General features: G+C 46.7%; 1 protein-coding gene across 11 annotated transcripts in view; it reads left to right on the forward strand.

The window, feature by feature from the left end:
- Positions 1–16118, forward strand: part of LOC111951207 (unconventional myosin-XVIIIa) — a 115173-nt gene that overhangs the window by 36822 nt on the left and 62233 nt on the right. For 8 of the 11 annotated variants that reach the window (XM_070434565.1, XM_070434569.1, XM_070434566.1 and 5 more), the window contains exons 3-6: positions 14319–14384; positions 15288–15375; positions 15629–15735; positions 15872–16048. In XM_070434565.1, the coding sequence (XP_070290666.1) occupies positions 14319–14384; positions 15288–15375; positions 15629–15735; positions 15872–16048 (438 nt within the window). The remainder of the gene's footprint in view (positions 1–14318; positions 14385–15287; positions 15376–15628; positions 15736–15871; positions 16049–16118) is intronic. The other 3 variants (XM_070434570.1, XM_070434572.1, XM_070434573.1) reach the window with 1 other exon arrangement.

Here is a 16118-nt window from a genome sequence, read left to right on the forward strand (position 1 = left end):
GACAACTCACTCATTCTGACTCACTGATTCGCTGATTACTGACTCAGCCAAACGGAGACATTAAATGACACTCTTTTGCTGTCAACACCTATTTCTGTGTGCACAGGTCAAATTCCAGTTTGCCACACATCCCTCCCCTTATTCTGGCCTCGACATTTTAAATGATGCTCGAGGCACGTACCTCACACAAAAGGAATAACCTCATAAACATTGTCAGGATGTAGCAGTGGTCATTTTCCCTTCAACTGAAGTCGTTACGGTTCACTATTTTTGACCACCCCCCTTAAACACATACACTACCCAAACTAATGGGCATGTGACCGCAAGACAGAACGGCACATTCCAAATGAGTACACGGTACATATTGACAAACATATGTCCATGTAGATTGGTGGAGAAAATAAAGGATCATAGCAGTTGCCTCAAGGTAGATGAACACTTTGCCCAGTCCCTAAACACTATCCAGTAACCTTTTGGCGATGCAGGGGCACAAACTTCCCTGCATGGGCCTTAGCTGATGCAGGTAATGGAGCATTCTCTCCCGAACGATGCACAGTGGACACTGGGGTTGTCTCTAGACCTCCCCAGCATTGACACAACTTCCGTGCCACACCCAGGAACATTTTGCGATGCAGTCATTTTCTCTCCAAGCCTGGGGAAAGGGTCGGAGAACACCCTCTCTTCTTCAGGCTCCGGAGAGAGCTCGGTCATAATTAATTCAGTGTCAGTCAATGTCGGTATGAAATCCTCACACACCCCATCATAGGGCAGACACTTCTGCAGAAGTGAGACAGTTAGGCCTCCCAACACAGTGTCCTCACCAGGGCCCGACTGGTAAATTTAACCCCGCCCTTATAAATCAAATATTACAGGCAGAGGCGTATCATGTTATTTACTTGACCTACTACAGAGATGAGAAGTGTTTTTTTCTCCCCGTTTTTTTTATGGAAACCCGAAGAAGTCATACCTAACTGCCCAGTGGTTTTCCATAGCCCCCCTACACACACCACGGTGTGCTCTGACCATTATGCTGACTGAGGGGCTAAGCCCCTTTAGCCCCCCCGTGGAGACTGGTATGCCTGTCTATACCACTAGGACCAACATGCTCCTCAGACTGACATTCCTATCTCACTCTGTGGCACAGCAAGACACACCTGGTTATTGTGTACATGTGTGTTTGTGTACGTGCGTTTGTAACTCCGGACAACTCACTCATTCTGACTCACCGATTCGCTGTTTACTGACTCAGCCACACAGAAACATGAAATGATCCTGTTTTACTGTCAACCCCTATTTCTGTGTGCACAGGTCAAATTCCAGTTTGCTCAAGAGTTTTCTTGTGAGGTAATTGACTGAAAAGGGAACCAGTCTTAACATCCTGTACTTCAACTTGGCTCCTGAGATATATATGCATAGTCACTTTAACTTTAACTATACATTCATGTACGTACTACCTCAATTGGACCGACCAACCAGTGCTCCCGCACATTGGCTAACTGGGCTATCTGCATTGTGTCCCGCCACCCACCACCTGCCAACCCCTACTGCTACTCTTTGTTCATCATATATGCATAGTCACTTTAACCATATCTACATGTACATACTACCTCAATCAGCCTGACTAACTGGTGTCTGTATGTAGCCTCGCTGCTGTATATAGCCTGTCTTTTTACAGTTGTTTTATTTCTTTACTTACCTATTGTTCACCTAATACCTTTTTTGCACTATTGGTTAGAGCCTGTAAGTAAGCATTTCAGTGTAAGGTCTACCTACACCTGTTGTATTCAGCACACGTGACAAATAAACTGTGATTTGATTTGAGATGCACAGTGTAGTAGTGGAGCCCCCCGTCTAACCTGCCAACAAAATGTACTGTAGACTAAAAATGATATTTGAAAGGCTGCTGTGGCAGCTGTATGTGGCTATGAGCAGCACACAGAAACAGTCTGGTTCTTTTCAAGTGCCAGGTCCTCAAATTATCCCATGATGTTCTCACTACAGAGAGTCAGTTGTTTCAACAGGGGTTGATTAGTTTAGCCAGTGATCCATTACACTGGTCCACCATGGACATATGCAGGAGCTCTGACATCACCGCCTGGCTTCCCCACTCCTCTCCTCTCAGACCAGCTCCCAGGGTCATTCCATATCATTTCAGCAAGCCATGACACCCACCATCTCAGACCAGCTCCCAGGGTCCATTCCAATACATTTTCAGCAAGCCATGAACACACCACATCTCAGACCCAGCTCCCAGGGTCATTCCATATTTTTCAACAAGCCATGACAACCCACCATCTCAGACCAGCTCCCAGGGTCATTCCATATCATTTCAGCAAGCCATGACACCCACCCATCTCAGACCAGCTCCCAGGGTCATTCCATATCATTCAGCAAGCCATGACACCCACCATCTCAGATGGTTCTGAAATAATTTCTGTAGTTAAAGACAGATAAGATTAGGATTCCTGAAACATTATTTTGTTTAAATGTTATTTGATCTCTGAGAATAAAGCTAATTGATTTGCTTGAAATTGGCCCTTTTCATTTACAGCATTCACATTATATTCCACAAATTATTGTACCCAACATCCTGATTTGGACCAAACTTCTTCCTACCACTGAGTAAGCATGAGGAATCCAATAATATGGTCAAAAGGCAACCATGGACCCCCCACATCACATGCCAATCCCACCTCCACAACCAGTAGAAAGTATCAGTTCTCTGTTTTACAAAGTAGTATGGAGCTGCGGCTTCGAGTATGACTTGTTCACCATTTTGTAATGTGTTCCCTGTGAATCTGGTGATGCCCCCCCCCCCCCCCCTGTTTTAGAGAAATTAGCCATTTGAAGTTGCTTGCATTATTTACCATAAATTAGTGTGAAAGTACCAGGTTTTGCCCACTAGATGCCGTGGTTCCTTCTACTTTCACCACACCCTTTTGTCAATTTTGCTGGTTTATTAAATGAATCACATCATTTTCTTTGCAACTTTGGGTAGAAAACCTTGAGCTTTTGCTCATGATGAAAATACATTATGTGTGGGGTCCGGGGCTGGCTTTTGATCATTTTATTGGATTCCTCATGTCTTARTCACTGTTAGGAAGAATTAAGGTCCAAATGGGATGTACTATATTTACTGAATATTATATTAATCATATAAATTAAAATAGCCAATTTGGGTGCAATCAATCAGCTTAATTTCTCAGAGATCAAATACTATTTCAGCAAAAGAATGCTTCAGTAATGCAAATTGGATCTGTTCCTACATCAATCGGAGATTGGTTAGTGTCAAAATCCTCTTGTGCTTTTTTTGAGGTGGAATGACTCCCAAAAGCTTTTTAGCCCCAGTTAGTACAGTTACCCCAGCCCCACTTATAAGTAGTGGAAAATGAGTGGACTTAATAACTTTATCTCAGGCATATGTCCTGCCTAGCTGCAGACAAGCTTTTGTCATTAGGAAATGAGTAAATCGTCTTAATCTCCCGCCCAAGCAGCAGCCCAGTTCAATGACATCCTCCCCAGTCACAGTGAGGCAGTGAGGCAATGCTCTCACAGTAAACACTCAGCATTAGTCCACTACAGACACTGGGATTAGATGGGCTGGGCTACTGTGGCTACTAATAAAGCTGTCAGGTTTACAGGGGGGGCGAATTGTTGTTCTCAGGGCGCCTTTGAGAATGAGACCATGGTCTCAATTGGGCTCCCCGGGATTAAATAAAAGTTTAAAAAATAAATATATATATAATCATGACTCCTACCACTGTAGCCAGTCAAGCTCTCACATAGGCAAGCCAGTTTAGACCAGGAAGGGAATGCTTTTTTTGCAGTTTAATATCTCTGATAGGAAATCATTCTGYATGAACATTCTGAATGTGGTTGCGTCTGCAAAGTGGGTGTGTTGAGGAATTTCATTGACATAGTCTTCCTCCTCCTGCTGTGTTTGGACATCAGCACTTAAACAGACACACCCTCAGCTTTTCAGGTTTCTAATAGCAGCTGCCATTGCGCTTAATCATCACTGTGTGTTTTATGTCTGGAATGGGCTTAACCTATTGTTATTGCCCCGAAACGCTTTTATCGGTGTAGAGTGATATGTGGTGTTTTGATTGACTTTATCAGCCAGTCACACCCCTAGTGGAGTTCACATTGGAACGAATCTGTTCTGTTTCCTGACTCCCTGTGTGTGGGTCTCTCTGCCCCCTCTCCCTCTCTTCTCTACTCCATGCTCACCCCTCTATTCAACCCAGTGAATGGCCCCATGCTGCTATTTGTGCCCATGCCGTCAGTCTCTCTGTCTGGGGGCTGAATGGTGCCCACAGTGTGGCGGAAATAATAAGCCTGGCCTTGCCCCTCTGCCTGCCTGTGAGTTTTCAGAGTTGGTGTGTGTGTTTGTGTTAGTATGCGTGTGGACTGCGGAGTGTGTGTGTGTGTGTTAGTATGCGTGTGGACTGCGGAGTGTGTGTGTTTGTTAGTATGCGTGTGGACTGCGGAGTGTGTGTGTGTGTCTGTGTTATATGCGTGTGGAGAGCGTGGTGTTGGGTGTTCGTGTATGCGTGTGGACCGAGAGGGTTGTGTTGTAGTGCTTGTGGACTGCGCGGAGTGTGTGGTGTTGTTAGTGCCCGTGTGGACTGCGGCGGTTTGTTAGTATAGCGTGTGACTGCGGCGTTTGTGATGGTGTTGTGCAGTCCCCTGAGAGGCAGCTGAAGGGGACACAATGGGGTCATTAGGGACAGTGTGGTGGGTGGCCTCTTATATCCTCACATGTCTCAGACCATAGCCTGATAGCCTGTTGGCAGTGTTCTTCACTCTCCTCACAGTCTGTGTCATCCTACATAGACCTGCTCTCTGTCTGCTGCCATTTCCCTTCGACTTCCACACACACTTCTCTCCCAAATGATGATGAGGCAGGTTTCCACGTGTTTGAAGGTAATTCACCTCCTGTCCACCTTCACCTCCTCCGTAAATCAACTCTATTTTCACGACTGAATAAAATAGCAATTTGCCATGTTATGTCTTACTTCAAAAGCTCATTTTCACCTCGCTAATTGAGCTTGATAATCACTTCCTCTTAAATCATTGTCAGCCTTTCTAACAGAGCTGTAGCAGGTTGTTATAAGCTACTCCCCATCGGTACGTTTTTGTGACTGCCAACTCTTGGCCTACTTATAAGTGTCCGTAATGAGGTCTGTATTATGTGTATTTACTGTGATTCTGGATAACTAGGTCATGTTCAGAACAGAATCACATAAATCCTATAGTCCAGCCGCAGTTTGAACTGGGTCAGAATCAGACTGTGTGTGGAGTTGGAGGCCAGTAATCTTTGATCAGTGTTTAACATGTATAGACAGACACTCAGCCCACACATCACACGCACCACACACACGCACGCACGCACGCACGCACGCACGCAGACGCACGCACCCACGCACCGCACGCACGCACGCACGCACGCACGCACGCACGCACGCGCACGCACGCACGCACACACAACACACACACACACACACACACACACACACACACACACACACACACACACACACACACACACACACTGTGGGGAAGGAAGGATTAACCGGCTGGGCTGTGTTAGATGGAGCAGATAAATTGGATTCCACCAGCCTGGTCTAGCACAGGCCGGCTGCACCGCCTGCAGTTTCATGTTGTCCTCCTGCAGCCACTCCCCCTGCTCACCACACCCAATCAGCAGCTGAATGCTGTGCTCTCCCTCCAGGCCAGGCCCAGACCACATGTTATGTCACACCGGTTTTCCCACAATGGATTTGTTTTCTCAGCTACAGGCTAAATACGTACTGTTATCAATGTGTCTTGTTGTATTTTTTCTTCTCCAATTCTGGTAAAAGGACAATTCATATGAATGTTGAATATAGGGCAGTAGAATGATTAATTGATACCTTCCTAGAATTGAAAAGCAGAACTAAATGTTGTAAGGCTTATAGCTCCCTCTTGTGGTMTAGGACACAAAGTGAAACTCGGTGAACAAAGAGAAAAGTAATGTCCCTCTAGTGGTAGTCTGTGCACTCTCTGAGCCTAAAAGATACTGATCAGCATGCCTACTTTTCTGATGCCTTTATATGCTGTAAACATCATTTGGAGAAAAAAACCTGTGATTCTAAATCTAGATGTGCTTTACATTTTTTCAGTCATTGGCATTAATGATTTGTGCTTGTACCTGTGTTTATGGCCTTAACGCATGAAGGTCCTGTGTTGGTTTGACACATCATGAATGTAGTTCAAAGTCTTTAACCTACTTCTGTGTGTGGCTCTAAAGGACGGAGGGATTAGACTTTCCCATGCCCCTCCAGGTTTACTCTGGCATGCCTACACAGGCTTAGCTAAGACTGGACAAGGAGAGGTAGGGAGGGCCAGTGATTTGGGCATGAGAGGGACAGAGAAGACCTAAACTCTCTGTCCCTGTCATTCTGCTGGGTGGGGCACACACTACAGGAGATAAGAGAGGGGGTTGGCATGGTAGTGGCATGGTGCTTGTTGTGTGCTGCTATTTATAGCCTCCTCTGTATCACAGCAGCTGTCCTCCTTCCGTCTGTCCCCCTCCCCGCCCTCCCAGCGTTCCACCCAGGGTCCTATCGCGCTACGACAGATCCCTAACCCAGCCCTGCCTGCAGTGCTAGCTGTGACGATTTCAACTCCTGTGGTTCTTCTCAACCTCCTCCTCTACCAGGGCTAGCAACCGCGTTCTCCTCAAACCCATGTCTAATTCTTCCCTGATCCGGTGAGGGAGACAAAACTGATCGGGCCTCCAGACGACACAAGGTAACAGAAGAGTGGTCCAGACTCTGTATGGGCCTGGTAGTGTGTTCCTTTCGGAGTGTGTCTGTCTGCTGTACCATGAGCAGTAGGGCTCTAGTTGCGTCTCAGAATGGCCTCCTATGCTGCTGGTAACTATTAATAGGAGTGGAAGCTGTCTGATGAAAGCTAGGTCAGGATAGTGAAACACGTTGCTGCGCCACTCATTTCAGCCCTGCTGCTTATAGAGAATGCCCAGCGTGCCTACTTTCTGTCCTTCACAGTCTGTGGCTGTCATGTACCACAGTTTTGAGCTTGTTTTGGGCTGAGATGACAGTTGGCAGTGTTCTTGCCTATAACTGAAAGGTAAATTTGAATGGAACAATATTGGAGATGGAGACACAATATTGGAGACTATGTAATACTCCTAATGTATTTAGCCTTGAGAGGTTGACCTGGTAGCTTGTTTACGAAGGATAGCCAGGACCACAGATCTGTTTAGTGCCTCCTAGGTGCGGTGTCCATGTCAGTTACATTTCTATGTTGTCATTTGTTTGCTTCTTGTGATGTCATCAACATGAGACAAATCCATATGTTTGTGGTTTTGATTAGATGGTATACAGCGACGGACAGAATTTACTTTTGTAGCAGGTTAGGAGAACTTACGAACCTGCGATTTATGCCGCACTTCCATCCGTAGCTATATAAATTCTAGCCACAACTGTTGTTTGTGTGTGTGTATGACTATTTGCTTGGTTCTATTTTGGCCTGTACCCTTTTTTCCCCAATATGGAACCAAGCTTTTTAATGCGTGCAAATACTAAATTATTTACATTAGGGGCAGTTACTACTGACGCAGAAATRTGAGGTCTGATTCTCCTGTGATCACCTTTCGCTGACATGTTAACTCTTAACTCTCCTAACAACATAGAGAAACCACAGGATTTCACCTGATAAACTGAGTCTGATATGGCAGTGATAAAGTCAGTGACCCTCTTAGCCTGCAGATTAAACCACCGGTATGTCCGACATTTACACTCTAATAACAGGCAGACCTAATGCAGCATTCACAACATTGCACTACTCCCGTATGTCAAATATATGATATACTGTAGTCAAATAAAAGCGGAGGAGAATATATAATGATGAATGTAGTTGTCATTCTATTGATATTGAAATACTTTTTAGAAGAAATAAGAACATTTGCAAAAGATTGATCTATTTCCATAGTGTGATTGTGAACTGATGTCCTGTCTCCCTGAGGTAAATTGTCTCTCCTGTCTCCCCGTAATGTATGTAAACATTTCATCCTGTTCTTCATGTCTTCTGTCCTCAGTGCTGCCTCAGCCTACATGGTCCTACTGCCCTGTTGGTAGTAGCTAGTGTGAAGAAAGACGCCAGTCCTCGTCCCCCTACCTACCGTCCACCCCGAAACACACTCACTCACTCTCATCAGTCCATCCTCATATCCTCTCTTTCTACTCTCTGTCTGTCTATCTCTACCTTACACTCTTCATCTCCCTCCCTCCTTCCCCTCACCTCCACTCTCCCGGTTCAGCCCATGACTTCTGGGCTGCTACCATGGCTTACAGTTCACGCTTTTCATTCTGGCGGCAAAAGGGAAGTCTTGTTTTACCTTTATGTGTTTGCACCTTTAGCAGATTCCTGCACATTTACTGTTGTCATCTGAGCTTTAGGCTGGAGAGGAAGATTGTCTTCTCTGTGGACAGAGGAAGGATGTTCGTGGTAGAGATGTGCATGTTGTTCTTGTATGAGTGAGCTTTAGTTCCGGGTTTGATCGGCCTCTCTTGACCCTCCTCTCTTGTAGGTTGAAGTTGAAACCAAGCCAGCCTCAGATGTAAGTGTAACGTCCCTGTGTGCTTTTTAATAGTAGCATCTAACAATCTAGAAGTAGGACCCTTGAAGATCTCTTCTCTCAGCCAAGTGGCAGTCTCTCTTCACCCATGTCATTGACTCTCATGGTTTTCAGGGTGTTAGATGGGTTTTTCACAAGGCTGTCATCTCTTCAGCCGTTAGTTGGTTATTCAATATAGCACCATATTGCCATGCAGTAGAGGTGTCACCTGTAGGCCTTGATGTAGTCACAGAGTAATGAACAGTACAGGAAGATTAATCCTGGGCAATCAGTGAGACAGTCCTCCACAGATTCCATCTGAAAGAGGTCTTTGCAATGGGGGACCTGTATAAGCCAAAGCAAACCACATTTAATCTGATGTTGACAGTCTGTGAGAAAGAAATTCTTCCAGTCATGGTTTGTGATCTGAGGTATTATAGCTCTGTGTAGCGAAAGGAAATATGAAAAAGTAGAAACATTGATGTGTATAAATTACTCACATCCAACAAGTTGAACATGTAGTTTGTGTGCTGGTGGATGTTTGACACAGCGGTCCTTCCTGTAGACTAGACAGATGCTTGGTAAAGAAGACTACGGGATGGCAAACAGCCACTCTAAATAACATAACAATGGCATGGGCATTGGCCAGTGAAAAATTATGGTGTTTAGTTTATGAAACACAACTCTACAGCTTTGGGTCTTCTATACAGCATCTCTGATATTGGCTCCTCCTTACCTATAACTGGTGTTTTGTGTGTGTGTGTGTGTGTGTGGTGGTGTGTGTGTGTGTGTGTGTGTGTGTGTGGTGTGTGTGTGTGTGTGTTGTGTGTGGTGTGGTTGTGTGTGTGTGTGTGTATAGTCTGATGGTGAGGAAGCTGAAAACAGAAACAAGTGGTGACCACAGCCGTTAACATCATCAACCAGCGACACAACCAGGAGTGACAGTGTCCATGGGAGGCCCTGACCCACAGCTGCCTCCTCCTCCAGGCGGAGAGCACAGAGGACCAGGGTCCCAATCGGAAGAAGGTGGTGAAGGTTATTAGGAGGGTGGTGAGGAGGGTAGTGCCTGGGGTGGAGGAGCAGCCTCAGGCCCCAGCACAGAGCCTCCTAAAGCTGCCCCTATAGCCACATCTGTACCCAAGACTGCTCCCTCTCCGGCAAAAAGGATGAGAAGGATGACATCTCCATGGGTCTGGCCAGCCTGATGGGCCGAGGGAGGACCAAGGATCACCGGCCTCGCACCCGTACTCAAGACCGCAAGGAGATAAAGAGGAGGAGAAGGAACAGGAAGGAAGAGAAGGAGGTAGAGAGCCAGGAGCCTCAGCAGTTAAAGAAGATGAGGCCCGTCCACCTCCGTGTCCACTCCTGCTCCCCCCACCCCAGCTCCCCCACCCCAGCTCCCCACCCAGCTCCCCCAAATCAAACCCCCAATTCCTCCAACAGGGTTCATACCCACACCCGCACCGAAAGCCAACCCCCTCGCCCCTCCTCCAGGCTTCATCCCTGCACCCAAAACCAAAGCCAACCCCCTTGCCCCCCCTCCAGGTTTCATCCCTGCCCCTGTGCCAAAAAACAACCTTTTTGCCCCTCCTCCAGGCTTCATTCCTGCCCCAAGACAAAATCCCCTTGCCCGGCCCCCAGGTTTTATCCCTGCCCCGAAATCCGACCCTCTTGCCCCTCCTCCAGGGTTCGTCCCTGCCCCTCGCTCATGGGCTTTAAAGAAACCAGAGGTACAGAGTGCGTGCCCTCAAAATGCCTGCCTAAAGAGAATATTACATAATTCAATGGCGCATGCGGTTCTGATGTGTGCACTGAACACCTATTAACCCATTCTGTGTGTGAAATTAACACAATTAATAATTATGCCTATGGATTTGACTTTTCACAATATGCTGAGTGGATAAGGATCATACACTATATATAGAAAAGTATGTGGACACCCCTTCAAATGAGTGGATTCGGCTATTTCAGCCACACCTGTTTTCTGACAGGAGTATAAAATCGAGCACACCGCCATGCAATCTCCATAGACAAACATTGGCTGCCCCTGTCAACTGTGAAGTGGAAATGTCTAGGAGCAACAACGGCTCAGCCGCGAAGTGGTAGGCCATACAAGCTCACAGAACGGAACCGCCGAGTGCTGAAGTGTGTAGCGCGTAAAAACCACCTGTCCTCAATTGCAATACTCACTACCGAGTTCCAAACTGTCTCTGGAAGTAACTTCAGTACAATAATTGTTCGTCTGGAGCTTCATGAAATGGGGTTCCATGGCCGAGCAGCAGCACACAAGCCTTAGATCACCATGCGCAATGCCAAGCGTTGGCTAGAGTGGTGTAAAGCTCGCCGCCATTGGACTCTGGAGCAGTGGAAACGCGTTCTCTTGAGTGATGAATCACACTTTACCATTTGGCAGCCAGACAGACGAGTCTGGGTTTGGTGGATGCCAGGAGAACGCTACCTGCTCCAATGCCTGGTGCCAACTGTACAGTTTGGTGGAGGAAGATTAATGGTGCGGGGCTGTTTTTCATGGTTCGGGTTAGGCCCTTTAGTTCGAGTGAATGGAAATCTTATGTCTACAGCATACAACGACATTCGAGACAATTCTGTGCTTCCAACTTTGTGGCAACAATTTGGTGAAGGCCCTTTCCTGTTTCAGCATGACAATGCCCCCATGCACAAAGCGAGGTCCATACAGAAATGGTGTGCTGAGATCGGTGTGGAAGAACTTAACTGGCCTGCACAGAGCCCTGACCTTAACCCCATCGAACACCTATGGGATGAATTGGAGCYCCGACTGCGAGCCAGGCCTAATCGCCCAACATCAGTGCCTGACCTCACTAATGCTCTTGTGCCTGAATGGAAGAAAGTCCCCGCAGCAATGTTCCAACATCTAGTGGAAAGCCTTCCCAGAAGAGTGGAGGCTGTTATAGCAGCAAAGGCGGGACTAACTCCACATTAATGCACATGATTTTGGAATGAGATGTTCGACGAGCAGCTGTCCACAAACATTTGGTCATGTAGTGTATGTCTCTCCACAGGATCTCTCTTGTCTTGCTGCAATGGTAGAAACTGCTGCTTCATTCATTTGCATCAGCAAAGTGCTAACTGGCTACTAACTGGCTCATTTACTTCAAACCGTAGTCTTCCTGCAGTGAGAAAAGGTAAAAAAAATCAATAAAAGGTAGTATTTCCTACCTCAGCCTCATCAGTAGGTATAAGGGTCTGGTCATGGCTGGTCCACAGAGAGCCAGGCTGGTCTGAGGCACTGAGCCATTACTCATTTTCACCAGGCTCTGGGGAACTCCCTGGGAACACTATCCAGACTGGCCTAACACTAGACCACGGAGGACAACTGATGGCAGCCTTATTAATGAAGAATAACCATTGAACATTGTAGAGAATAATGTACCAAAATGTTGGGAAGATCCTTGTCCAAAATATGAGGATTTTGTTTAAACTGGAATGGGCTTGAGGAACGCTGTGTGTTTTATAGGATTTGAGCATGACGGGATTGAGTGTGTTGTACTTATCAGGAGCATGGTGTGTGGAAGACCTTATGTTAGAGGTCACTGACTCTCGTGTGTGTGTGTGTGTGTGTGTGTGTGTGTGTGTGTGTGTGTGTGTGTGTGTGTGTGTGTGTTATATAAAGGTGAAGGCAGCTTCTGGTCCCTCTGCCGCCCCTGCTGGGAAGCCCTCCTCTGGGAGTGCTCAGTCCCAGCCTCAGGGCACCAAAGAACAGGTGTGTGTCCTGCAGCTGGTATGCTTCTGATTGCCTGGGTGTTGTAGATTTTAGAATATGCTGTGCAATGGTAAATTACAGTATTTAAAAAATATTTTTAATGTAGGCTTGGTTGACTTAGCCTACATTATGATTCAAAATTGACATTAGATGGATCACAGTACAGTAAATGACCTAGGATTGGCCAAAGGAAATTACATATACAAGGGGTCCCCAACATGCATAACAAACCTTTAGTACCATGGCAACAATAGACTCTGGAGTGGCTGGGTGAGGATTCACCGGTGTTGGTGGTGTGACCTCCTGTAGGTTCCAGAGCTGGTCCCTACAGACGAGAACCACAGGCGTCTGAGAAAGATCCTCACCGGAGCTGGCTCTACTGTAACTTCACCTCTCTCTTTCAGCCTGTGTGTCTGCCTGCTCTGCTGTGCTATTACCCAATCTTACCCTGCCATGGGTCCGTGCCACCCTGCTGTACTATTACCAAATTTTACCCTGCCATGGGTCCGTGCCACCCTGCTGTGCTCCCGCATGGGGACAGGTGCACTGTCGCATGTGGACCCAATCTGGTGTTGACCACTAGCAGCAGGGTTTGAATTATGCGGTGCCCTGTGGCGCTGTAATGTGAACCCCGACTAGCAGCATCCATTTTATGTCTCATCAGCTTAGAGATCAGAGTCTGTCAGTCTTAGTCATATGGTCTCCTATCATCATGGCTAAGTCATATGGATAAGGGTTCATGGAATGGAGGTCCCGTGTGGTACTATCTCTCTGTCTGGGAGGAGGCTTTGGTGTGACTTCACAGCTGGGTTTTCACACTCAAACTTAATATAATGTAGTGCTATAACTAACTAATTACAACATGTTTGTACAGTTACAATATAGATTTTAGTCAAGTGAGAAAATTTTCATTATTTTGATATGACATGGCACACACAGCTTTCCAGTGGCTGACTTTTGAACCCTGCTTCACATATGTACAGAGACTATTCCTCTCCTCTCTCTCTCTCTCTCCCTTTCTTTGTCCCTTCTGTTTTCTCAACAGGCAATATCATTACTCAGTCATGTCCTCATTTGCCGGATTCACACATCTATGTCCTTACATTTGTATTCTGTCCTTTTGACATTCACTTTCTGACAAAGGGGTGTTCATTTCCCTTGAAGTCCAAGTCTGTTTTTATCCACTTGGTGAGGATATTGTGTTCTTTGATGTTGGATTGAGACTGAACCGTTGATCCCAGATCACAGCTGTCACATCCACTCTAAAAACCCCTCTGTGATCTGTTTTTAATATCACCCTTTCCTCTCATCTCCTGGCTCCTCCTTCCCATCTTCTGCTGTCTCATCTCTTCATCCCTCCCCTCTGTGTGTTGCTCCGCTGTTTGCTGCGGTCCTCGTGGCCGTGGCTATCCGGTGGTCTCCTCATAGGTACTGTGTCCCCTGTCACACCGCTCCCCAGGCTGGCCACTCACCCACCGCCCTCACACAAGGCCTGGCTGGACTGTGTGCTTGTGTCTCGTGTTGGGGTGTAAGCCTGCTCTCCTTAACTGACCCCGCCGTCCCTACCTCTGTCTCACCCACCTGGGGTTCTGCCTGCACCCCTTACTCATTCCCCCACCATGTTGTTACGGACTGAATTCTTTCCCTATGTCCGTGCAGCAGTGCTGGAAGTCCCAGTAATATGACCTAAGCAGTCCCACACAGACGGGCTCTGCTGGACTTAGTCACTTAGACTGGTAAAGCTAGAAGGATTAGAATTTTRCCCCCCATTTTTTTCTCTCACAGCAAACGTGTGGGTGTCAGTTGTTTTCTTCATCTGCATGTGTTATGCTACCCTCTAGCCAAATTCACAGAAGATACTTGTTACATGGCTGTTGGCATGTTTCAGCATGCAGTATGAACTTCGAAGTTGACCTCTGACCTTGATTAAACCCAACTCTTCCTGCCCTCTTCCAGACACAGTTGGATCAGGACCCTGTGGCCCTCCTGCAGGCGGCCCACACGGCCGCCTCTCAACCCAAGGTCTGGCCACTGCTATGCCTGATTGCAATACCCCATGCATCTCCCTCAGTCCCTTCCCTGGAGTGTGCTGTTGTGTGTAAATCACAGAACCAACATCCTCATCTGGGATTTTGTATCTGTGATGATAAACCAGTAGAATAGTGAGAAACTCATGAAATACATGACTTATTAAACCTTTTTTAACTGCCGGTGAAGTGAGTTCCTCAGTATTCTACCCTTTGTAGTAGGTTTGCACTGAGTGTCTATGCTTTACCAGTGATGTGTCTTGCTTTTCACTATGATTTTCAGGTCGTGTTTGAGGAAAACCGAGTTACTCAAATTGCATGATGTGTCCACATATAAATTGTCATAGGATATGTGTCTTTAGTTTGCTCATATTATACTGCAGATCTACCACAGTCTTCATCAACATTGTGGTGAAGTATGTGGTACTGATGTGCAGCCAGTCAAGTCATGTGTTGTTGTATTGGGTTATGTACCATCTGTCCTGTTATCATTAGTGAGAGTGGGTTCTCAGTAGTTTGGTTACAGAGAGGGATCTGATGGTAAACACAGAGTGGGGACCAGGGGCCTGCCTAGTGGGCCATGAGTGGATGCTAGGTGTGGAGTAGGGGGTTTGGGGTGGGTGGACTACTGGGCGGTTGGGTCAAATGTTGCGTGGGGGAGAACTAGACCTGAAACCCAAAACTCCTCCCTTAAGGAGATGAAGAAACCAGACCTCAATCCACACCTGTTCCTGTCCTCCTGTTCCACTTTGTCCGGTTACTGCGGTGACAATACCCCCTCCACTGGTGTTATTCATTCATCTAGCTAATTATTCTCTCTGGGTATTCACCTCTGCTCCTGCCTTTGAGCTTTATAGCAGTGAACTAACCCTGTCTGTCTGTCCTGTCTCTCTCCTAGGTGAAGACCGAGGAGCAAATAGCTGCTGAGAAGGCCTGGTACGGCACAGAGAAAGTATGGCTGGTTCACAAGGATGGATTCTCCTTGGGTTAGTAGACCTGAATCACTAGGCCATTCACCACAATAGGGGCCACATTAAAACATATTAAATGTACATCACAGATTCCATTTGTTGATTTATCTGACAGAAATAGTGAACCAAATTTGTATTGAATGTGCACTATTTCACACTTGTATTGAATATAACACATGCAGCCTAGACAAACACAACATATTTAGATGACTAAATATGTGGCTAATGAGTAGCTGTAGATCCTATTGACCCTGTTCTGTCACCACAGCGACCCTGTTGAAGACGGAGCCAGGCAGTCTGCCAGAGGGGAAAGTCAAGATCAGACTGGAGAGCGACGGCTCGTTGCTGGATGTGGATGAAGATGATGTGGAGAAGGTTAGCCTAAACTCACCAAAATGTACATGCTGTTTAGCCCCAGCAGGGCACCAAACATTTTCACCTATTGAATTTTTGTCTCATTATCTGAAGTCTGGGATGTATGATCTCTTTGACCTCTGACCCCTGTGTGTAGGCCAACCCTCCATTGTTTGACCGCGTGGAGGACCTGTCCTCGCTGCAGTACCTCAATGAGTCCAGTGTGATGCACTCTCTGCGCCAGCGCTACGGGGGTAACCTCATACACACCCACGCTGGGCCCAACATGGTGGTCATCAACCCCATCAGCGCCCCCTCCATGTACTCTGAGAAGGTACTGTCCTGGGTGGAGCCTGGGGTTAGCAGGATAGGGGAGGGGATATCTTCTATTAGAGTAGCAAGTA

The sequence above is a fragment of the Salvelinus sp. IW2-2015 genome, linkage group LG23, assembly GCF_002910315.2.
Source record: "Salvelinus sp. IW2-2015 linkage group LG23, ASM291031v2, whole genome shotgun sequence".
In the NCBI taxonomy this organism is placed as follows: domain Eukaryota; kingdom Metazoa; phylum Chordata; class Actinopteri; order Salmoniformes; family Salmonidae; genus Salvelinus; species Salvelinus sp. IW2-2015.